Genomic DNA, 24946 nt, shown 5'->3' on the forward strand with positions numbered 1-24946 from the left:
TTAATGAACTCATCTTTATTGTACTTGGTAAATTTATCTCTAGTATCAGGCTACGTACCACAGGCTTTTAAGACTGCAGTAATCAAACCTTTACTCAAAAAGCCTAGTCTTGATCCTGGAGTCTTGGCTAATTATAGACCAATATCCAACCTGCCATTTATTTCTAAAATCCTAAAAAAAGCTGTTGCTAAGCAGCTATCAGACCACTTACACAGGAATGAACTATTTGAAGATTTTCAATCAGGATTTAGAGCACATCATAGTACAGAAACAGCACTGTTGAAAGTTACCAACGATCTTCTCTTAGCCTCAGATAATGGACTTCTTTCAATACTTGTCCTCCTAGACCTTAGTGCTGCATTCGACACCATTGACCACAACATCTTATTACAGAGACTGGAGCATGTGATTGGTATCAGAGGAACAGCGTTAAAGTGGTTCCAATCCTATTTATCGGACAGATTCCAGTTTGTTCATGTCCATGATGAACCTTCCACACGAACAAAAGTTAGTTATGGAGTTCCACAAGGCTCCGTGCTAGGACCGATTCTGTTCACCCTGTACATGCTTCCTTTAGGCTATGTCATTACGAAGCAGTCTATTAATTACCACTGCTATGCAGATGACACTCAGTTATATCTATCTATTAAACCTGTTAACACAAACCAGTTAACCAGACTTCAAGCCTGTCTAACTGACATAAAGGCCTGGATGACCAGTAACTTTTTACTTTTAAACTCAGAGAAAACAGAAGTCATTATATTTGCGCCAAAAAATCTCAGAAATAACTTTTCTCAAATTATAGCTACTCTAGATGGCATAACCCTGGCCTCTAGCACTACTGTAAAAAACCTTGGAGTTATTTTTGACCAGGACATGTCCTTTAACTCACACATAAAACAAATCTCTAGAACTGCATTCTTTCAACTGCGCAACATTTCCAGAATTAGGAACATCCTGTCTCAAAATGATGCAGAAAAACTAGTCCATGCATTTGTTACCTCAAGGCTAGATTACTGTAACTCATTACTATCTGGATGTCCCAATATCTCCATAAAAAGCCTCCAATTAATCCAGAATGCCGCAGCCAGAGTCCTGACAGGAACTCGCACCCTAACCCCCCCCTTTCCCTTCCCCTCCCCTCCCCTCTCTTCTCTCCTCCCACCTCATGTATATTCCACCATTGAATGTTACTAACCTTGTGCTCTCTCTCTCCCCTAGTTTGTGCTCTCTCCCTCTCTCTCTGTTCTCTCTGTACCTTCTGCAGGTGTCCCTGGTCCTGGAGCTGTATATCGCTGATGTGCAGTTACTGGTCCCACCAACCTGCAGTGTCTATTTGTTGTTTATTGTTGCTGTTCTTCTCTCTCTGCTCTATCCACTCACCCCAACCGGTCGAGGCAGATGGCCGCCCAAACTGAGCCCGGTTCTGCTGGAGGTTTTTTTCTTCCGTTAAAGGGAGTTTTTCCTCTCCACTGTCGCCAAGTGCTTGCTCATAAGGGAATTGTTGGGTTTTTAGTTTTAGTTTTTGTAAAGTGCTTTGAGATGATTTGTATTGTGATTTGGCGCTATACAAATAAAATTGAATTGAATTGAATTGAATTGAATTGAATTGAATTGAATTGAATTGTATGACCCCTCGAGGGCGAGGGGCTTTTTAAAGGGGGGAGCAGTGTAATAACTGTACAGATGTTGTTCCTTGTACGAGGTGTTCTTTGAGGAGTCGGGAGGGGGCGCTAGAGGGAGATGAGACGTGTAGGAGAGTAGAAGAAAGGGGTGTGCGTGGTGAGAGGGAGAGAGAGAGAGAAAATAAAAAGGTATAAAGAAAAGTTGAACGAAAGAGCGTCTGTCGGCTGTGAGTATAACGGGCATTACAATATGAAGTTCTTTGTTGAATATTTTGATGATGATGGTAATTATAATGTATTCATATAAATGCACCGTTGAGTCACATGATGCAGAGGTTCGGTATAACAGAGTGGATTTTTTGTTCAAGTTTTCATTCAATCTGACTCCGGTGCTCGGTGTTCAGGTTGTCTTGGCCACTACCTGCTGGATAAGTTCGGTACCACATTCACCACACGACGCCATATTAGACAGACGTTACAATACTGCGGACCAAGGAAGGGCAACAGTAACGTTGTTGTAGTAACGTTAGTCAGTTAGCAAAACAGGTGTGGTAACTTCTGTATGGTTGACAACAAGTAAGTAAATAAAACACCTCGGCCACCGGAGTCTGAAGTGAGTTATTTTCCTTTTTTTAACGAACTTGCTGGTAGACATGACTTCCCTGACTAAGCGGAGTTCGGGCCTCGTGCAGAGGCGGACAGAAGCCTCGCGCAATGCCGTTGACAAAGAGCATCCGACTGGCCAGGAGGACCAGGAGCCCCGATGGGAAGACGAGCAGGACGCCGAGGACACCGGAGACTCCAAAGAAACACGCCTCACCTTGATGGAAGAAGTGTTGTTGTTAGGACTGAAGGACAGAGAGGTAATGGAAACTACATCTTTAACTCTAACGCTGTAAAATTAAGATAGACCATAGCGTTAGATGCTAAGTGGTCACAACAGCTAACATTAGCTTTGTTCTTGTTTTCCATAATGTTAGCAATAGCGTTCGCTAACAGCAATAAGTTTTCATCGCTACATACCGGACTGTATGTTTTAAATCACTTAACGAAATGTCGAGAAGCTATCTTGTACATTCAGTTTGCCGATGCGTTCAGTGAATTTATTGTTGTGGTGAAATAATGTTAGGTCGATGATGAAACCTAGCTACATGTTGGTTTCTTCCAGTGCTGAAAAGATCGCACAATCGATCTGTTAATCTGCTGTCAACATAGTTATCGCATCCCTCTGTGTTGAATTTTTACTAATGCTGATACAGTATTCCAAACAGAAGCCGTGGCATTGCATGTCATGACTATTTCTGCATTTGAAACTAAAAACTGTCCACCCCTTCACCTACAAATTCATTCAGTAAGTTGACAGATTTTATTCACATGGATTAGGTTTTAATTTTTTTTTCTTTTTTTAATGATGAACCTCAGTACCTGTGAGGACAGACATGGCTTTGATACCAATATGACACTAACTGTAGGCATAAAATACATGTGTACATCCCCTAGATATTATTACTAAATTAATAATTACAAAGACTGTCAATTTAATGCATAAAATGTTGTTTGCTGGAGGGGATTTTTTGCATTCATTTTACTTACACATTTTGCACTCATACAACCCCATATCACCACACTTTCACCTCTGCACTGTGCTGGTCTTGGTCAGGTCCACATCAAGCATGCTGTAGCCTCATCTGATCCAAATTACAGTAATTTTTCTCGGTTTCATCTGACCAAAGCATTTTCACTTGTTTACTGATGCTCTTGTATACTCCTGTATAAGTATTATAATCTGCTTTCTATTAGGAAAGTTGTAGTAATCATAACCAGGACTGCGATCATGAGTTCTTTTATAAACTTGTTTATACAGCTAGCCTTAATTGAAAATCGCATGTGCAATCACTTTTGTTGCAGTGATCACAAAACTCTTCCTGTTTGCTGGGGTTGAAATATGGATCCTTTATGTTCAATCTATCTAACCTGTTTGCTTTTAGTTATACTACAGATCACCTTTAAATGATACAGTTACTGGAAGATGCTGCAGATTTGAATTATTTAGCCAACATTTCAGTGATATTACACAGGGGCTTATTCATTTTTGATATAGTATAAAGATGAAGTTGTCATAATGTAGTGTTAGTTGTAATCTTTGCGCTAGTGAATAGAGATTTGGTGCCACTCTTCCAACACTTAAATGTTTTACTGTAATTTTTTTCTTGAGGGTGCTTAAAACATTTGTGACTCAAAATACCTACAAGTGATTAACCGTTTTTGTTTCTATGATGTAGGGCTACACCTCGTTCTGGAATGACTGCATTTCATCAGGGTTGCGAGGGTGCATGCTGATTGAACTGGCCCTACGAGGACGACTGCAGCTGGAGATGTGTGGCATGAGGCGGAAAAGTCTGCTGGCTAGAAAGGTAGGACATATGTGTGTAGTTATGGTTTGACTACAAAGCATTTTAATGCGTAATTAGTTGAGAGCAGTTGTATTTACTCCTCTATAACTCTCCTGGTGCTCTATGTTTTGTTTATGTTTTTTTTGCCATCACAGTAACTAATTTTGTATGACTTGTGAACAGCAACCTGTACAGTATTCTGCACATTTATTTGCAAAAAGGCACAACCAATTCCAACAAATTCATGGAGATGACCTCTTTGCACCTAAAGTACTTTGTTTTCCTTTATTATATGCTATATAAATGTAAAGCCCAGAGTGAAAGTGAATGAGGACATTTGGTTTGTCATTAACTTTCATAATGTTCTAACTAGGGCTGCAGCTATCGATTATTTTTGGATTCTATTCTACCGAATATTTCAGTGATTACTCGAGTAATCAGATAAAATAGACTTTTACATTTTTTAAACAATAATACTGTGTAATGCATGACAGAGACGACAGGTTACCTTGAAATGGCTTTACCTTGTGTTGGCTCTGCTGGGTGAGCTGGTCTGGTTCAGAACTGGATACTTTCTGTTCAGATGTTGAAGCACTGACAAAGTGCTGTTGTGGTTCGCCAGTTCTACTTTACAATACACACATAGCACTGTGTCATCATCTTTTTGTGAAATAATCCCAAACTGTGGACATTTTCTGCCTTTTACGGACAGTTTCGCTATCTGTTATAGCTCCAACTTTTAATATTGAAATTTGATGTGCGATATTACGGTCCATGTGGAACAGTGATCCCTGGGCGGGGCAGATTCAATAACGCAAGTGATAGTATTAAACGAATCCTCGAGGCAAAGAATGTGCCTCAAGGACTTTCTGTGATCGAATTCCTTGATTTCCTTGAGGATTCGTTGCAGCCCTAGTTCCAACATTTATAGAAAAGAAATTCAAAAGTATTGCATTTTAATTATGCGTAAAAGTGTCCCATAATTCTGTAGTTGCAGCTTCTCCAATGTGTGGATGTCTGCTTGTCTCTGTTCTGGTCAGACAAAACCAGACATTTACAGACCTGCCAACTTGTACATGTTTTGCATAGCAGGTATGCATCAAAGTAAGCTGGTACAATTTCTGTCTATGCAAAAAGCTGGTGATACATTTTGAGTTTGACTTTTTAAGCAGTTCCAAATTCTAGACCATGTCATAGAACATCAGTGTATTACAGAAATCTTAATATGTGTCTATGGCAGAGGTGTTAAATTCCAGTCCTTGAGGGCCCCTGTTTTGCTTGTTTTCAAACTACCGTATCTTCTGAACTATAAGTCTCACCGGAATATTAGTTATTCTTAGCAAAAATGGTCTTTTTAGGATAGGCATAACAACAAGCAGAAGTGATGTCAAGTAAACCCCAAACCCCAGTTAAAAAAAAAAAAAAGACTTATTGTATTAGGGTATAGTATTATCTTCAACTGAGTCAAGAGTGCCAAGAGTGCATTCTAACACTAGTTATTATTCAACAAAATGACACTAAATGAACACATGAAAGTCGCTTTGCTATATAAGTGGCACAACAAGCCAGAGAACTAAAAAAAAGTGTGACTTAGCTTTGGAAAATACAGTATCCCTGCCTTACCCACTGTTGATTGCCTGGATCACGTATGTTCATCCAATCACAACCTGCAAGGGTGGGAATATTTGGAAAACAAGTTGGACAGTGGCCCTCAAGGACTTGTTTGACACCCTTGGTGTATGTGTATGGTCTAGGCTGCTGAAAATGTAAAAGAAGAGGACTCATCACAGTTCCTTTTTTTTTTTTTTCCCTTTTCCTTCACCAATCCAGTGTTGTGCAGAAAGTAATTTACAAGTGGGGAAAATGGAAAATTGACATGTTGATCATTCCCCATTTGTCACTAGAGCTGGCCTTTTTCAAACACCTTTGCAAAGTTGGGTGGTCAAACCTGTTTCCCCCATACTTAGAGCTTATTTTGATGCCTAAAAATGACATATGAATTACACTGTGATAAATAAGCAAAAAAAAACATTGTTTACCAGGATAGTGATTTTTTTTTTTTTTTTTTTTTTTTTTTTTCCCTCATTGTAAAACTGAATGTGAAAAATGTCACTTCCCTCAAGTTCCGTATAATCATTCTGTCTACTACAGAGGACTAGCAGCGCGTTGGCTGAGTCTACAAGGCTTTTCTTTACTATAACCCAGTTTTATATTATTATAACGATAAGCATAAAACACCAGCATAAATTAGGTCATTGTAAATTCATGAGAAAATTACATACTGGGCCAGACTGACATGAACACATTGTATGTTCAGACATCATCTGTTTTATAAAGCTTTAGTTTAAAAAAAATTACCTAAAAATCATTTGCTCTGAGTTAGATAATATACATTTTTTAAATAAAACTGCACATTTTCTCATGTGCAACTGAAAGGCATTAATTAGATCGCTAAGATTTTGGTGCAGATTTATGTACACTGAGCTTATAAGCATTTTACTGATGTTTAGGGTGATTTGATCTCAAACCAAACTACATTTCACTGCCAAAAGATAAAACAATTTTACAGCACAATAAAATTTTCATACTTCCTCACCGCCTCTGCCAGCTGTTCCTCAAAACTATCCATTGCAATGACAACCGCCAGCAGAAAAAGCGGGAATGAGAACATTCTGCATTGACCACGTCCACTTCAAATTTCTGAACAATCACACAATAGTTGTCGGACACCAGATGAGAAAAAAGTGCTGCCTGGATGATGTGTCGAGAACAAGCTATGAGAAAAAAAATCGCAGCCCTAGGAGACTGAAAAAATTTCTCTGTTCTTGTGGAGTATGTATAGGCGTTTAGTCTGGCCTGAAGTATCTTTAAATTAACCTCCACTAGGAAAATGTCACTATTTTGACCTTGACACAAAGCATCCCTGAATCCTATCCTCACCCAGGCCAAGAGCAAATATTTGGTGACTTGACACATATAATATATACAGTGGGTATGGAAAGTATTCAGACCCCTTTAAATTTTTCACTCTTTGTGTCACTGCAGCCATTTTCCAAAATCAAAAAAGTTCATTTTATTTCTCATTAATGTACACTCAGCATCCCATCTTGACAGAAAAAAACAGAAATGTAGAAATTTTTCCAAATTTATTAAAAAAGAAAAACTGAAATATCACATGGTCATAAGTATTCAGACCCTGTGCAGTGACACTCATATTTAACTCACATGCTGTCCATTTCTTCTGATCCTCCTTGAGATGGTTCTGCTCCTTCATTGGAGTCCAGCTGTGTTTAATTAAACTGATTGGACTTGATTAGGAAAGGCACACACCTGTCTATATAAGACCTTAAAGCTCATAGTGCATGTTAGAGCAAATGAGAATCATGAGATCGAAGGAACTGCCCAAGGAGCTCAGAGACAGAATTGTGGCAAGGCACAGATCTGGCCAAGGTTACAAAAGAATTTTTGCAGCACTCAAGGTTCCTAAGAGCACAGTGGCCTCCATAATCCTCAAATGGAAAAAGTGTGGGACGACCAGAACTCTTCCTAGACCTGGCCGTCCAGCCAAACTGAGCAATCGTGGGAGAAGAGCCTTGGTGAGAGAGGTAAAGAAGAACCCAAAGATCACTGTGGCTGAGCTCCAGAGATGCAGTAGGGAGATGGGAGAAAGTTCCACAAAGTCAACTATCACTGCAGCCCTCCACCAGTCGGGGCAGTATGGCAGAGTGGCCCGACGGAAGCCTCTCCTCAGTGCAAGACACATGAAAGCCCGCATAGAGTTTGCCAAAAAACACATGAAGGACTCCCAGACTATGAGAAATAAGATTCTCTGGTCTGATGAGACTAAGATTGAACTTTTTAATTCTAAGCAGTATGTGTGGAGAAAACCAGGCACTGCTCATCACCTGCCCAATACAATCCCTACAGTGAAACATGGTGGTGGGAGCATCATGTTGTGGGGGTGTTTTTCAGCAGCAGGGACAGGACGACTGGTTGCAATTGAAGGAAAGATGATTGCGGCCAAGTACAGAGATTTCCTGGAAGAAAACCTCTTCCAGAGTGCTCAGGACCTCAGACTGGGCGGAAGGTTCACCTTTCAACGGGACAATGACCCTAAGCACACAGCTAAAATAACAAAGGAGTGGCTTTGGAACAACTCTGTGACCCTTCTTGACTGGCCCAGCCAGAGCCCTGACCTAAACCCAATGGACACAAAGATTGAAAAATTTAAAGGGGTCTGAAAACTTTCCGTACCCACTGTACATTGTATTTGTTCAGGTTATATAGTGGTCCAACTGGCTAGGCATTTTTCCTCTGAGAGCCAGGCCCGCTCAAATGTCCAACAGCTGTCGGTTTTTATGTTTGTATTATGTACAGTTTTGTAGTCTGCTAACCCCACTAATTTACCTGTGGTTTCTCTAAGAGCAGGGGTGTCCAATCCATGTTCCTTAAGGGCCACTTTCCTGTTCATTTTATAGCCGTCCCTGCCCTACCTCCTGCTCATTACCTGGATCAGAAGCTGGGAGATACCATATCACTTTGTCTGCCCTGACTTCCACCCTTATCTGAGATGGTATCTTCCGGCTTCTTATGGACTGAACAGACCTGAACCAATTCAGTTCAATTCAATTCAATTTTATTTGTATAGTGCCAAATCACAATACAATCATCTCAGGGCACTTTACCAAAACACACAGTGCCAGACCTCCCCAGCCTGTTTGATAGCCACCTCAGGCCCACGTATTTGAAACGCAACAGGTGGTCAGTAGTGGGTAGGGCAAGGATAGCTGGAAAACATGCATGAAAGGGACCTTTGTGGACCAGGATTGGGCACCCTTCATGCAGGGGTCTGCTAACCACACACTGGAAAAAAAAAAAAAAACCCACTCATCAGTTTCACCACCATAGTATGCAACAAAATTAAGTTTGACACACATATTCCTCTAAGAGATCACACTCATACAAGCAGCCTACAATTCAATTCAGTTTTATTTGTATAATGCCAAATCATCTTTCAAGATGTACAATTAAAAGTAAACCCCCTGTGCCACAAGCAACTGCTACTCCTGGATGCCATTGTTCTATTCCATGTTCATTTATGACCATGTGCTTTTTACTCTTCATGTTTGCAGCACTGACTTCAACTTCAGTTTCTATCTGTAAATTTTCCCTGTCTCACTTCATCATCTCCCTCATAAAGTGCACCAAATATTTACCTATCATCATTCTCTGTGATGTCTTAATACTGTAGACCTGTGCCAGACTGCTATTATCCTCTGCTTTGCAAGTTCTTTTGGTGTCATTATATGGCTTAATTGTTCAACCACTAATCAGTTTATTTATTTTTGGGATGCTGCTGCTCAAGTTTCTCACTGTGTTTGGACTGAAATTTTAGTTTATGTATAACACAATTCATGGGTTTTCTTTCTGCATCTACCCTGTCCCTCCTTAAAGCTCAAAATCTGTCTGCATCCTTCTTTTATCAGGTGTTTTCTCAGATCATCACCCATAACAACACTGTTCCTTTTCAACCAGCTAACTGTTTCTTTGGCAATTTAAGGCACAGTATATTCAAATTCTTCCTTTTTGACTGATCCCTGGTCAAACATGTCTTAACAACTTGGAGATGCACATTTCCTCATGGAAATGAGAAAGTCTCAATCATGCTCTGTTCACAGTTATACACATCCATTGCATTCTCATATTTTCTATTTCAAACATAACTCTGTTGGTTAATAATAATAATAATAACACTTTTATTTATAAGGCGCTTTAAGAACAGCAAGAGCTGACACAGTGCCGTACACCAAAACAAAGAATTTACATATATATATATATATATATATATATATATATATATATATATATATATATACACACACATACATGAATAAGAATTTTAAGAGTAAGTTAAAAGTTTTTAAAAAAATAAAAACAATAAAAACAGTCTATGATCATTCCATCACGCTGGTCCAAAGGCTTGAGTATACAAATAGGTTTTAAGTTGTACTTTGAACATAGCTAATGTAGGGGCTTGTCTTATGTTCAAAGGCAAATTGTTCCACAGCCTTGGGGCAGCAACAGAGAAAGATCTATCTCCACGGAGCTTCCTCGTCGTTTTTGGTACCTCAAGAAGCTGGAGGTCGGCTGATCTAAGGGAGCGGCTAGGAGTATAAGGGTGAAGGAGTTCAGTAAGATAAGGAGGGGCAAGACGATTTAAAAACAAATAATAAAACCTTAAAATGAACCCTAAAAGACACTGGCAGCCAGTGGAGTGCAGCCAGGATTGGTGTGATGTGCTTGTATTTTCGCGTTCCAGTTAAAAGACGCGCCGCCGCATTTTGGACCAGCTGGAGACGTAAAAGGGATGCCTGACTGACCCCAAGATACAGAGCATTACAGTAATCAAGGCGTGATGTAACAAAGGCATGAATTACTAGCTCAAAGTGCTGCTTTGACACTAGAGGTCGTAGTTTTGCCAAACGCCTTAAGTGAAAAAAAACGGATTTTACCACTGCACCGATTTGCTTATCGAATTTAAGATCCCTATCCATTTTGAAACCTAAATTAGTGACCAGTGGCAGATAACTTTTCGGTCCTCTAAACAGACTTGTCAAAGTTTATAGTCATCCTTTTTCATTCTTTGTACTCCCTATCACTGGCCTTTGTCGTTTTACTGCAACTTTTTTCTTGGGCGCCAAGTAAGAAAGAAAATTTTAAAGTACTAGTAGTGCCTTGAGGGGGGCTGGGAGGGGCATTTGATGAGGTGAATTTGATTGTAAATGTCACCGTATGGAGCTGTGCTGCACTGAAAAGGGACTCTACACAGTTAAAGACATCAGCTTTGTGAATAAGTATAAAAATGTCCATGTTGGCAACTGGTTTGTTGACACCAAGTGCTCAGACAAACATTGATTAGCCATCTTTGAGGTATGTTATAATTTGAGTGAGTTATCATTTCACCAATTCAAAACCGCTTCTGGAACTTTTGGGTCAATTGAGGAGAGATGTGATTATTTTTTTAAAATTTATATATATGTGTGTGTGTGTGTGTGTGTGTGCGCACATATATATATATATATATATATATACACACACACACACACACACATATACACACACACTTCACTTATCAGTCCTTATTAAAAAGTTTTAATTCCGTTTGTTCTCCAGTTGTTTTCTCTGTTTATTTACCACAAAAAGACAAACAGTAGATTTACATTCTGCAGACCCCCGATTTCCTTCTGATTCAGTTTCATAAAATCCATAATGTCTCCAAACTCTAGGTTTTAATGAAGCAGGCAGCGCTCGTATAATTCTAGTTTATTCCACCATTTTCTCATGTAGCGCACCTAAACATATGAGCCTAAACGTGCACGAATACATGTAGACCGTTTGTAATCCGGCAGTAGTAAAATGTGACTGACTGGCAGACTTTATTCCATCAAATATTAAAATCAATTAACTTTCCATCATTGATTCAGAATTGTTTTAAAGTGAAAGATGATTATTTTTCCCACCAATAATAGTTTGGATACAGATCAAATCTGTGCTTTTTTCAGTTGCTTTTAAACATATTAATGGCTAAAGTCTGATAACACTGTAATCAGCACAAACTGGCCTACAATAATATGTGAGCAGCATATTTATACATGATTGTGTTTTTGAGAAAACAGCGTTTGTGCATGGTTAGTGAAAAACTACAATTTGTCACTGAAATAAGGCCATAACATTGGTTCACAAGACTTCTAAGAAATGCATCTTGTAGCCAAAAGTATTTGCTTCAAAATGATGTGAAAATCATCTTGTTCACTCATTCACAGAAAACAACACACTGATTTAAATTTTCTAAGACACCTTTTGTTTAGAAAAGACATATGCGGGAAGGTGTGTCTTATCATGAATGTGAGAAGACAGACCCGCATAATGAACCTTCCAGTCGGGAATGTGGCTGATAGGGAATTATTGCAATACAATGCGGATGCAAACGTTCATAATCTGAGTTGTGTTTTTCCTCTGAGGACAAAGTAAACTTCGTCACTGTTCGGAACATACAAAGCACTTCTTCACCCGCGTAGCGTTCCATCATCCAAACGGACAGAAAAAGTGAGTAAATTCTATGATGAAGTTTGACGTTTTATGCCATTTCTTAGGGGCGTGCACATAATTATGTTGCTCACCTCAGATTATTTCCATATGAACAATGCGCTCAGTGCGAGGCCGGATCACATTAGCTATAATGGATGAGAGGAGAAAACGTACCGCTCCTTACTTTCATATGGATTGAATAAAAAGAGATTATTTGTTTTTGACTTGAATTGTTTCATTTAAAAGAAGACATTTCAAGCTTTCTAGCCATATATTTCTTATTTTTATAGGCTGAGATTCTCGTTGTTTTATTTACGTGTCTGTGAAGAGGGATGACAAAGAAGACAGAGAGCGCACAGCACAGAAAAGCACAGCATTTTGTTATTATGAGTGTATACAAATAAAACTAGACCCTTTACAGATTCTAATGATATATTGCAGGAGAAGATTCCACAAGATGCGCCGGCGTGTTCGTCGACCCCTTAGGGTTAAACATACAACTTGTATCGTCAGTTTAATCCATTATTAAAATATACAGCATGATCTAGGAATGTTAGACAAGACGTAATTAAAAGAAAGAAAGAAAAGCTATGCAAACTCAGGCAACGCGCTGTCAGTCCTGTGTCCTGCTGAGAGGCAGGTGTGGTGGGTGGAGAAAACGACACATATAGCATTTTCTGGGCATACTTTTTTTTTGAAATTTCAAAGCTTGTGATATTTTGACATCAGTTTAAATTATATTAAATATACTTTATGATTTGGTATAAGTTGAGCATCATCGTGTCGGAAATACAAATAAATGAGCTTCAAAATAATCTCCAATGACAGTTTCACTTCTGGTTAGATTGAGGAAATTTTTAATGTTTTAAAACAAAAAAAAGTTAGCTATCCTAGTGAGGAATTATTTTTGTTAATTTGCCACAGAATAATACATATGTCACTTTTGTGCCCCTGAAATATTGTTTTTTGAAAAATACAGGAAAATGGGTTTGACTTTCCTATTATTTCAATGACTACCGTCTAAACTACACCTTGTAACGGGTTGTTATCATTCTGAATAAAATCCATAGGTGATTTGTAAGTCAGATGCTCCAACAGGTGATGTGCTCTTGGATGAAGCCCTGAAACACATCAAAGACACCCAACCACCAGAGACTGTGCAGGGCTGGATTGAGCTGCTCAGTGGTGAGTGTAGTTACTTTATTGCCCCTCACACCGACACTGATGGAATCTCTAAATGAAACTGATCCATACTGTGGGGTGGGGGTTGTCAACCTTTTTTATTTTTATTTACTTATTTATTTGTTGGACATGTAAGTTGTCTTCAACTCCAGTTTCACTCACTCAACCTGTCTTCTCCACATTGCTTTATGTGTATGAAGCATGGATAAGTCATGCCCTTGGTAGCAGTGCTGACAACTTAGTGCAATTTAGTGGCTCAAAAAAGTGACTAGCGATAAAGCTGATGACTTTTTACACAGAGGCTGTCTACTTTCACTAGAGCGAAGTTGCCAGGACTGGCTGTGAGAGTGCAGTCTTACTGTCTAGACCTTTAATAAATTTGCAAAAATTTCTACATTTCTGTTTTTTTTCTGTCAAGATGGGGTGCTGAGTGTACATTAATGAAAAATAAAATGAACTTTTTTGATTTTGGCAAATAGCTGCAATGACTCAAAGAGTGAAAAATTTAAGGGGTCTGAATACTTTCCGTACCCACTGTAATTGTGTGTGAACTAATAGTACTGACAGGATCGGTTTGGCTGTTCTGTGGTGCTCCTACAATAAATTGGTGACTATTTTAATAAAACCTTTATAGCACTTGTGATGGCTTGCTATTTTCAAAATGTAACTATCAGTCAGTTAATAGATTGAACAAGCAGCAAAATAATTCGTAATGAAAATAATCATTAGGTTCAGTTGGATACAAAATAGTTCAAAAGAGCTCCAGCTCTATCCACTATAATAGTAAAATCATGCTTTTATATTAGGTCATGATTAACAATATAAAACTGAATATCAGTTGCAGGGGATATTTTTCTGCATTTAACACTTTAAATTTTTTATACTTTATATTGTGTGTAAATGCTTGCATATTCATCATTTTCATTTCAAGAATTTCTGTGGTATTAGTATAAGGAGGCTTTTTCAAATGAAGTGGATGTCATATTTCCATGTTTTTTTTTTTTTTTTTTTTTTTTTTTTATAGCCTCTTTACTCAGTCCACTCAATTATGCTTCATTTTGCAATTGTGAAGCATTTGAACATGCAGTTTGATAATTCATCTGCAATTGGCAATTTAATATGCAAATTGACAATGCAATATGGAATTAATGGAATTGGATTTGGAATTAAGGTACTTAAAGGTAAATCAATTGCATGTCATATTTGGTCTCTGCTATATAAATTAGCAGCACTGCTAATGTTATGTCTGCAGCTAACTTCATATCTGACTCTCAACAAGTTGTTAGTGTGTTTGTGCACACTATCCTGCAGACCACAGTTACATTATAATTTAATTTAATTTAATTATGCTTATTTAACCTTAACTTAGTCCCACTTGCTCCATTAACACATGTTCCAGCACCTGACACTGGCCTATCTATGGAGGAGTAACTTCAGTGCCTTTTTTTTTTTTGTTTGTTTGTTTTGTTTTGTTTTTTCATCAAGCGCTTGTTGGAATGGTGTTGATCTCAGCTTTCCTGCTGTGGGAAGGTAACTTTGTCTGAGGGAGTCAGACCAGTGCGAGTTCAAATCAACTTCCATTATCTTTCCTGGTAGTCAGGGTCAGCCATTAGTCGTTGGTCTTTTAAGTTTAACAATATAAAAATTAAGTTTAGTAGGATAATTTCTGACTAAGGGATTGCTACATCCACTTTGCATATTTGTCAGTTGTAAAATGCGTTTCCATATTGCATGAACAAAATGGATATTGAATTGTCAGTTCTGAAATTAACTGCAAATTGAATGAAGAGGCCAAAAAAAACGTAATGATATAATATTAATAATAATATATATACATAATAATATAATATACATCCAAGAATGTGAATACTTTCTGCACCACAGGCAATAACATGTAAATGAACATGTGTTAGTTATACCATTTTTGTAGTTACATGTTACAATAATTGTGTAATACCACAACCTGATACTGTGAAACAGATATTTTCTAAGACGATAATCTTATAGTGAAAACCTCATACCAATGCAACATAGATGTTTAGACTTGGTTTTAAGTTACTTGTTAATGAGTCCTGAATGATCGGCTCACAAGTTTATAGTGTTAAATTCAAGTTCACTTCAATTTTATTTGTGTAGCGCCAAATCACAATACAAATCATCTCAAGGCACTTTACTAAAACTAAAAACCCAACAAATCCATTATGAGCAAGCACTTGGCGACAGTGGAGAGGAAAAACTCCCTTTAACGGAAGAACAATCTTCCAGCAGAAACAGGCTCAGTTTGGGCGGCCATCTGCCTCGCCTGGTTAGGGTGAGTGGATAGAGCAGAGAGAAAAGAAAAGCAACAATAAACAACAAATAGACACTGCAGGTTGGTGGGACCAGTAACTGCACATCAGCAATATACAGCTCCAGGACCAGGGACACCTGCAGAAGGTACAGAGAGAGAGAACAGAGAGAGAGGGAGAAAGCACAAACTAGGGGAGAGAGAGAGCACAAGGTTAGTGACATTCAAGTGTAAATGACTACCAAGACGGTTTGTGATATGATCACTGATGGCGATTGCTGAGTTGTAGGGCACATTTGACCAAATATCTGCTTAAGTGTAAATGCTAATATGTACTGATGGGTCTCTGACAAGGTAGTTTGAGGAAAAATGTCATAGGTGTGGATGTGGCACTGCTTAAAAATGAAATGGCAGGAGACACTGAGGTATGTTGTTGGAGTACCACTTGAACAAGACTGCCAATTGCAAAAACTGATAGCAACTGATTATGCTGTTATTTAAAATTTTAACCAAAATAATTCCAAATTAATTGAATATTGCACTGCCACTTTGTACATTGAGTTGCCACTTTCAAGGTGCATTTTCAAATTGCATGTTTAAAACCTGTTATTCACCCCGCCCCTTTTTCTGCAGACGGCTGAACAACACATACCCAAATTAAACTGGCTGTTGTCTTTACATTTTAAGGGTTATATCGATGACCTTGGGTGTCGTTTGAAGGAAAAGCTTTACAGTTTATTATTGCAGTCTGTAAAATATGAAATATGACTCTCCTCCCGCCTCTAGCTTCGTCCCCTGCGTGCCCACCTTTGTCAAGGCAACTTACTGTAGTGGTGGGTGCCGTTTAAATCCCCCTTACCCTTTGTCGGCTATACAGTGTGATACATTGCTGGAAAGGGTGTTTCATTGGCTACAAGATACGTCAGTCATCGTTGCCAAACAATGCAACTGGCTGGATCTACTTCCATTAGAAGTTGGTCTATCCCACGGGTGGCATTTGCTCTGAGGGGTGATTTCTATTGGTTTTAGGCTTACTTACATTGTAAAATGTAACCAATAAGATTGATTCTGGTCTCATGTGACTCACGGAAACTTCCTATGTCCATTTTTATTGAATAAACAACAAAATCAACCGTAAAACGAACCGGATTAAAGCTTTTCACGAGGACGACAATGGTTTTATGTATTTACTCAGGTATAATACGTCTTTTGGACTAAAACGTGGATGACTATGTTCCCTGGATTCTAACGAACAAAATGACATGCAATACTTGATGTACACATACGAAATAACACGGCAGAAAAGGTATATTTTCACTTTTGTTAAACATTAAGAACTAAAAGACTTTAAGCTTTCATTTGATATATAGTTTGTCAGACTTTATTCAAATGTGATCTTTGATCTTTGGTGACACATCTAGAAAACAATTTTTATCCCACGCCTGGGACATGGGTATCCGTTGTGTGATTGTATATTGAATTGCCAATTAAAAATTAAAATTAATAATAGTAAAATTAATTGCAAATTGAATAAGGAGTCCAAATATAAGACATATCTAATATAGCAGTCATAATCAAAACAGGATTACAACTATCCAGGAGACAATGAAGAGAAAGCAAAATAAGTGCACACAAAAACAATAATCACTTTGAAATATATGTTTGCATTCAGGACCATATATCCATAAATATCAGTTTTCATCTGCAATTTTACAGTTATACTGTCCTTGTGTTACACTTCTTTCACCTTATTCTTCCACTGAGTGACTGTGGGGGCCATAATCATTTTCTTAGCAAGTAGAAGTAAGATTTTCAATACAGGAAACTGTTGATTAGGTTGTAAGTTATTTTAAAGCTTGGTCTAAGGTCTAATGGAGTTGTAATACCTAAGCATTTCTTAATTTCACTTTGTATGTCTCTCCAGTAATTTAGTCATTTTGGACAATCCCAGAATATGTGTATGGCATACCACAGACCCTCCAACATTGATATGAGGTCTACCCAAACTTAGATGTGATATAAGATGTTCTAAAGAATCTTATTTTGGTTTTCACTCAAACTCTCTTAATGCAGGACTGTTTGTTATTCTACTGTATGTCCCAAAGGGTCTGTTCCCAATCTTCATCCTTAATTATTATTTTCATTTCTAATTCCCATCTCCCCTTGATTTCCTGTGTGCTCTCTGTAGCTTCCTCCTTTTGATCACATAAATGGTTTGAGTTTAATCCTTGGTCGTTTGTTCTGCCATATAAATTTTGAGAGCCATTTATTGAGGGCAGAGAAGATGAAAGAATGAAAGAAACGGAAAGAGCAACCTTGGTAACATATTCATCCGAATTGTTTCTACCCATCAAATAAGTGATAAGGGGAGAATTCCCCATCTTGTAACGTCTGGTTTTAGTTCATTCATCAATTTCCCATAATTTGCTTTAAACAACTGTGATATTTGAGGGGTTATAATAATTCCTAAATATCTAAAGCCTTGATTTGACTTTTGGAATTTAAATCTGTTAGGTTTGTGTGCCAGTGGCCTTTTAACATCATTGCCTCAGATTTTGATTGATTTATCTGATAGCCAGTGAGGTTGAACTAAGATGTTCTCCTCTTTACAGAATGTGGCAGGATCCCTGACGTCAGTCAAGATATCATCAGTGGAAAATGAAATCTCGTGTTCTTTCTTGCTTTCATCCTCCACACCTTTTAATCTTATTATTCATCCTTATTCAGTTCAATTCAATTTTATTTGTATAGGGCCAAATCACAATACAATCATCTTTAGGCACTTTCCAAAAAAACACAAAAAACCCCCCCAACAAATCCCTTATGAGCAAGCACTTGGTGACAGTGGAGAGGAAAAACTCCCAAACTCCCGGAAGAAAAAACCTCCAGCAGAACCAGGTTCAGTTTGGGCGGCCATCTGCCTCGACTGGTTGGGGCGAGTGGATAGAGGAGAGAGAAAAGAGGATAGAGGAGAGAGAAAAGAATGCCACATATTGATGCTGCTAGTGGTTCAGTGTTTATAACGGAGTAGGGGACTAAGACAGTCTCCCTGCCAGACTCCCCTTTCCAAATAAAAGAAATCCGAGCAGCATCCATTAACTATGACAAATGATCTCGGATTTGTGTATGTCACCCTTATTAATTCCACAAACTGTGGATGGAATCCCATGGCCATCAGAGTTTTATATAGAAATTGCTAATTAACTGTATCAAATGCCTTTTGTGCATCAAAGTTAATTAACATGGAGTTTTGCTTCCTTTCTTTAGCCTGTGTCATGATATTCAAAGTTCTTATATTATTAGTACTGTGCCTGTTTGTGGTAAAGCCCATTTGCTCCAAGTGAATGAGTGTTTTTTTTTTTTTTTTTTTGTATCCTTTTAGCTAAAATGCTGGTCAGCAGGTTTAAATTGTTACATAATAAACTAATTGGTCTATATCCTTCACAGTCGTGAGTTGTGCGTGTTTGCCATCCTTATAAATAACTGAGATAATGGCCTCAGCCCATGAGCCTGTGAAGACTTGATTATGCCTTTCATTTATTAAGGGCATAATATCTTTTCTTTAACTTTGTAGTCAGAAAACCAGACAATAATCAATCTTGGTGATGCCACATCTCTTGGCTTCATAGACAGTGACCAGTGCGCCCTCTCCACGCAGAATTCCGTATCCTTCGGTAATATATATATGTGTGTATATATATATATATATATCTATATATATATAAGTTTATATATCTCAATCACTGGGGTTTTCACAGCACTGTGAAATCTCAAACACTAGTGTGTAACCATGTTGACTCAGTTGGCAAATACAGTTTGGCTTTGTCTAGTTCACTTCTTTAACACATCACAAAACTCTTAATGTAATTGAACTGCACCACCATCTTTTCAAAGCAAGCAACCCAAGAGTTAATTGTGGTTATGATTCAGTTCTTTTTTTTATTTGTATAGTGCCAAATCACAATACAATCATCTCAAGGCACTTTACAAAAAAGAAAGGGGAAGGGAGGGTTAGGGTGCACCGATGGAGCGTCCACAGGTAGTCTAGGCCTATAGGAGCATAACTAAGGGTTAGGTTAGGTTCAGGGTTGTCTGAACCAGTCCCAACTATACTGGGATATCCAGATAGCAATGAGTTACAGTAATCTAGCCTTTTAGTAACAAATGCTTGGACTAGTTTTTCTGCATTATTTTGAGACAGGATGTTCCTAATTTTAGTTAAAGGAGTTAAAGGACATGTCCTGGTCAGAAATATCTCCAAGGTTTTTCACAGTAGTGCTGGAGGCCAGGACTATGCCATCTAAAGTAGCCATATTGTTAGAAAAGCTGTTTCTGAGGTTTTTAGCCCAAAATACAATAACTTCTGTTTTCACTGAGTTTAAAAGTAGAAAGTTACTGGACATCCAGGCCTTTATGTCCTTTTAATACACCTGAATTCTGGCCAACAGGTTTGTGTTATCAGGTTTCATAGATAGATAAATCTGAGTGGCATTATTATGAGTTCATGTAGTTGGTATGAAATGTGAAGCCACATGAAAAGTGACACCACTGGACACCCTGGAAAGAGGACATCATCTTAGTTCAAGCTTACAAATGTAGTGTAGGTAATGTCAAATATATTAGCACTTGCTGTGTTCTGTCTGTCGACATTGATGTACCTTTTTGTGACAGCACTTTTTTTTTTTTTTCTTTTTTCTTTTTTTTGACTCGTCTTTAGGAGAGACATGGAACCCCCTGAAGCTTCATTATCAACTGAGGAACGTCCGTGAACGGCTCGCCAAAAACTTGGTGGAAAAAGGTGTCCTCACTACTGAGAAGCAGAACTTCCTGCTTTTTGATATGACCACACATCCTTTGACCAACAACATCATCAAGCAGCGCCTCATCAAAAAGGTCCAGGAAGCCGTACTGGACAAGTGGGTGAATGACCCTCGTCGAATGGACAAGCGGCTACTTGCACTGATCTTCTTAGCCCATTCCTCAGATGTCTTAGAAAATGCCTTTGCTCCACTACTAGATGAACAATATGACCTGGCCATGAAGAGGGTGCGGCAGCTGCTGGAACTGGAGCCTGAGGGGGAGAGCATGAAGGCCAACACCAATGAGCTCTTATGGGCAGTGGTAGCTGCCTTCACCAAATGAGTCTACTACAAAAGAGGACAGCAAATAGTTATGGCATTCAAGTGGCATTGAATAATGGGGGAGAACTGACTTAACAATATATCCCTGCCTAGACTTTTGGACACACTTAATTTACCTTCCAGATACAGTAATAGTCCTTGTTGGTCCTTCCTGGACCCATTTTCCCCATATGTCATTTATATGTTCACGTTTGGTTAGGAAAAAAAAAAAAAAAAACTCTTTCTCTCTCTCTCTTAACCAAACTTGAAATTTAGTGGTTGGTGATGATATAGGTGAGACCAAAATTAAGGTGTTGATTCATACCTTTCCTTTTTTGTTGGGTATATATTTACAACTGTTTCTTTGAGGTATGATTTATATAGCACCGTTTGAGTTATCATATGACAAATATTGTCTACTACTACTTCAGTTTCTGGGATATCACTATTGTGGCGAGTCTAGATCCTGATACTGTGTACTGTCAACATTTTTAATCAGGTACTGCCTCTTAAGTCATTGCATCCTCCATACCTACTATCACAGTCACCAGTAATATCACAGGGCAGACACATGGAGGTAGACAGCCATTCACACCTGCAGGTCATTTAGAGTTTCCAAATTACTTGACATATATGGACCAGGTCATTGGACTGTTTCAGAAGAAATTCAAAATTTACACAGTAAGGCTGCAGCTGTCTGCTTGATTCTAGAGTTTCTTCCTGTGAGACAACAGTGTAGTCACCTGCGTCACCATGTTTCCTGACATTCCATTTCTCCTGGCTAAAGTGGGGCAGGTCCTACAGTGATCCAGACACGCATGGAAGTTATGTACAGTCCTGAGAAGAGGTGTATTCTTTATTCAGATCCCCATTAGTTGTCATTTAAGTAGCAGCTAATCTATATGACTTTCCTTGTCACTTTGACCTCAGAGCCATATCTTTAGAGTTATTTAGGCTACTTTGTAAAAATAGTGCTAAAAAATGTGGAATCGGTGCAGTCCATATATATTGATGAAGGAAGGAAAATGATGCATACTAAATATTAATGAAATTTCCTGACATAACTGAAAACAGGTCATACTATTTAAATATTCTTAGGCCAGGAATTTATTTTTTCATAAGGAAACGAGTTTTGATCGAGAATTCAGACTGTGATTCGGTGTGTTCTACAAGAACTGTTCATAGATGTTTCATGTCAGGGGCCACAGTCCACAAAGCTGTATAGTATAAGTTATTATTAGTGACTTATTAGTCCCACGAAGTGCACACACAGAGCAGTGAACACACACCCCCGGAGCAGTGGGCAGCCATTGCTGTGGCTGTGGTTCAGTGCCTTGCTCAAGGGTCTCACCTCAGTTGTGGTATTGAAGGTGGAGAGAGCTATTTACTCCACCCCACCGACAATTCCTGCCGATCCTGAGACTCAAACCCGCAACTTACAGGCTACCAGTCCAACTCTCTATCCATTAGGCCACGACTGTAGACTACATGGACGACTATGGGCTGAACTGAAATGAGATGGCCTAGACTACAGCGAGTTTCCTTTTTGTGTCACTGTTTCCACCCCTACCAGTGAGTCACAAAGGGCTGTTCCTGTCATCTAGCAACTGTCCAGGTGGGAAAATTTGTTAATGATGGAGCCAGAATTCCCCCCCCCCCCTTTGGAGGGAAATGAGATGCTTCACTGCCAGCTTGAACTTCTTAAGACCCCTTGTTTTTTAACGTGTATTGTTATCTCTTCGATTGAGTTACAGGGTGTTACATCACATTAATGTTGGGCTGCGAAGGATACAACACTTAAAGCTTTTATTTCCTTGGGATAGAAAGCTGCATTTGAAGGAGTCTTCAAAATGGGACAGCCTTGTTGCAATGCTGTGACATAGTCAGCCTTTAAATGCAGCCCTTGGATCGAGACACAGCTAAAATGTGTGCATATATAATCTGAACTAGGTTACATTCTGAACTCTTGTCTAACAGAACATAATATTTGAAAGAAAACATGTCTTTATGTCCAATGTCATGATTTTTCATTTTTGCTTATATTTTTGTTTGATAAAACAAATTGTTCTAAACATTTGTAATATATGGGATTTGCCAGTGTCAACTAACTTTCTGGGGTAAAACACCTTTTTACGCAAGTGGCTGTTGGGGATCAGCTTTGCTCAGGAAAGTAGACCCAATCAATGCCAGTTACCTTGAACAAAATTCAAATAGATATTTCGGTTTCACTTAGTGAATTAGATGGCGTAATCTTTGAGGATTAATGCAGGATAAATGCATTTATCATCTGTTTTTGAATTTGTGTATAGAAGTGTACTTGTAAAAAATATTATTCACTGAAGACATTTAGTGAAACACTTATCTGAACATCATTGTCAATTATTGGGATTTTATTTATTTTCTAGTTCAGCAATTTCTCAAATGATTGTATGCACAATATTAAATTTCATGAAGTGTAGTGCAGTGGTTTCCAACTCTGGTCCTCAAGAAATACTGCCCTGCTTGTTTTCCAACTATCCCTGGTGTAGCTATACTGGTTCAATTCAGTAATAGACACGCATCCCCAGCTGTCTTCTGAACCTTTTTGTCTCTCTCTCTCTCTCTCTTTCTTCAGCAGACACTGTGAAAACAAACCAAAAAAAGTGAACACACAATAATAACCTTTGAGAACAAGCTTAAATCGTGTAACAACTACTTCAAGGTCTCAGAAAATGTCCATTGTAAGACAGTTCCAGACATGGTAGCATAGCAAAACTGAGGTAAACAAAATAAAGTCATAATATATTTGTCCATATAAGCCTCATTGACTTAATTCTACAAAAATAAGGAATTATAAAAAATAAATATAGCCGCAAGCGGCGATGAACGGCCCTCGCCGTTCGCGACCCGCCGTGACCCGCCGAGGTTCCCCTGTATCCACCATTGACCGTCCATTACAGCCAGGACGGTGACCAGCCCCTGCTGCCGAAGTCAAACTGTGTAGCCAGTGATTTCAGTGGGATCCACATTTTCAGCCTGAAAACATGACAGCCATTTTGTGTCCCATTAGACAGAATTGTCATTGAAAATATATGGTGGGTTTCGGACATCGCCAAGGTAACACTATTGAAAATAGGGCATGGGTCTGTTTGGCTTTTCTTATCGGTATATGCTAAAGGACTTTTGTGCAACAGTATATTCAAGTGTGACAAACTAAATTTTTTTATTCTCAATACAAATTGTCCATACACGAGGGAGAATGCAGAAGACAACTCCCTGGCTGTGGTACTGGAAAACCATAACAGTTATCAAAGTAATTTGGATCTCTTGATGCTCCATATCTCTAAGTGAGGTCATTAAGCCAAAAGCACTAGGATGAGTTTGGTAAAGTAAGTCGTGTGCAAAAACGGTACATTTTGTAAAATTCACATTGAAATGAATGGAGGCTTTTGGTCATCGCCACGGCAACACCTTTGAAAATAGGGCATAGGTCTGATTGGCTTTTTTGATCGGTATCCCCCAAAGGAATTTTTGTGTCAAATTATATTCAAGTGTGACAAACTAAATTTTTTGGTCTGCATTCAAATTGGACATAAACGAGCGAAAGAGCGGACGCCAACTCTCTGGCTGCGGTACCGGAAAACCGTGAAAGTTAGCAAAATAATTTGGATAACTTTTGATGTGCCACATCTCTAGGTGATGTTGACAAAGAATGAGCTCATTTGGCGAAAAGCCCTAGGACAAGTTCGTTAAAGTACGACGTGTGCAAAAACGGTACGTTTTGGAAAATCCCCATTGGAAATGAATGGCGAGATCCGGTCACCGCACATGCAAAATAGAGCATGGGTCCGATCGGCTTTTATGATCAGGACGCCCTAAAGGATGTGTGTGCCATATCTGGTACAAATCTGACAAAGTAAATGGCTTGGTTTGAATGGCAATTTTCAAATCGTTATACAGGGGGCACTATAGGGCCTATTTCGATTTAGTTTAATCAGATGGGTCCAGGGCGGCAGGGACTACAATTCATCAATTGGTCCCATTCCAATCCGACCATGCGTGTGAGAGTTATTACAAGTTGAAGAAACGGCGGCGAGCCAAAAACCTAGGCCAAATTGCAGCGCCCGCCAAAGGAAAACCGTAATACTTATTCAAAGAATTTGGATAACTTTTGCAGCCCCATGGGTCTAGGTGACGCCGGCCAAAAATGAGCTCGATCGGTCAAAAGCCCAAGGACGAGTTCGAAAGAATACGAGGTGAGCAAAATCAACG

General features: G+C 38.7%; 1 protein-coding gene across 2 annotated transcripts; it reads left to right on the forward strand.

Moving 5' to 3' along the window:
• Positions 1-1754: 1754 nt before the first annotated feature.
• golph3a (golgi phosphoprotein 3a) lies at positions 1755-23507 on the forward strand. 2 transcript variants are annotated; one of them, XM_026311697.1, is made up of 5 exons: positions 1755-1852; positions 2277-2488; positions 3908-4039; positions 13177-13291; positions 20293-23507. In XM_026311697.1, the coding sequence occupies exons 2-5, from the start codon at positions 2279-2281 to the stop codon at positions 20715-20717; spliced, it is 882 nt and encodes a 293-aa protein (XP_026167482.1). In that variant the 5' UTR covers positions 1755-1852; positions 2277-2278; the 3' UTR covers positions 20718-23507. The 2 variants fall into 2 exon arrangements, with proteins under 2 accessions (XP_026167482.1, XP_026167491.1); XM_026311706.2 differs by lacking the exon at positions 1755-1852 and having other exon boundaries at positions 1868-2488; positions 20293-20717; positions 22166-23507.
• Positions 23508-24946: the final 1439 nt, after the last annotated feature.

The sequence above is a fragment of the Mastacembelus armatus genome, unplaced genomic scaffold (assembly GCF_900324485.2).
Source record: "Mastacembelus armatus unplaced genomic scaffold, fMasArm1.2, whole genome shotgun sequence".
Lineage (NCBI taxonomy): Eukaryota > Metazoa > Chordata > Actinopteri > Synbranchiformes > Mastacembelidae > Mastacembelus > Mastacembelus armatus.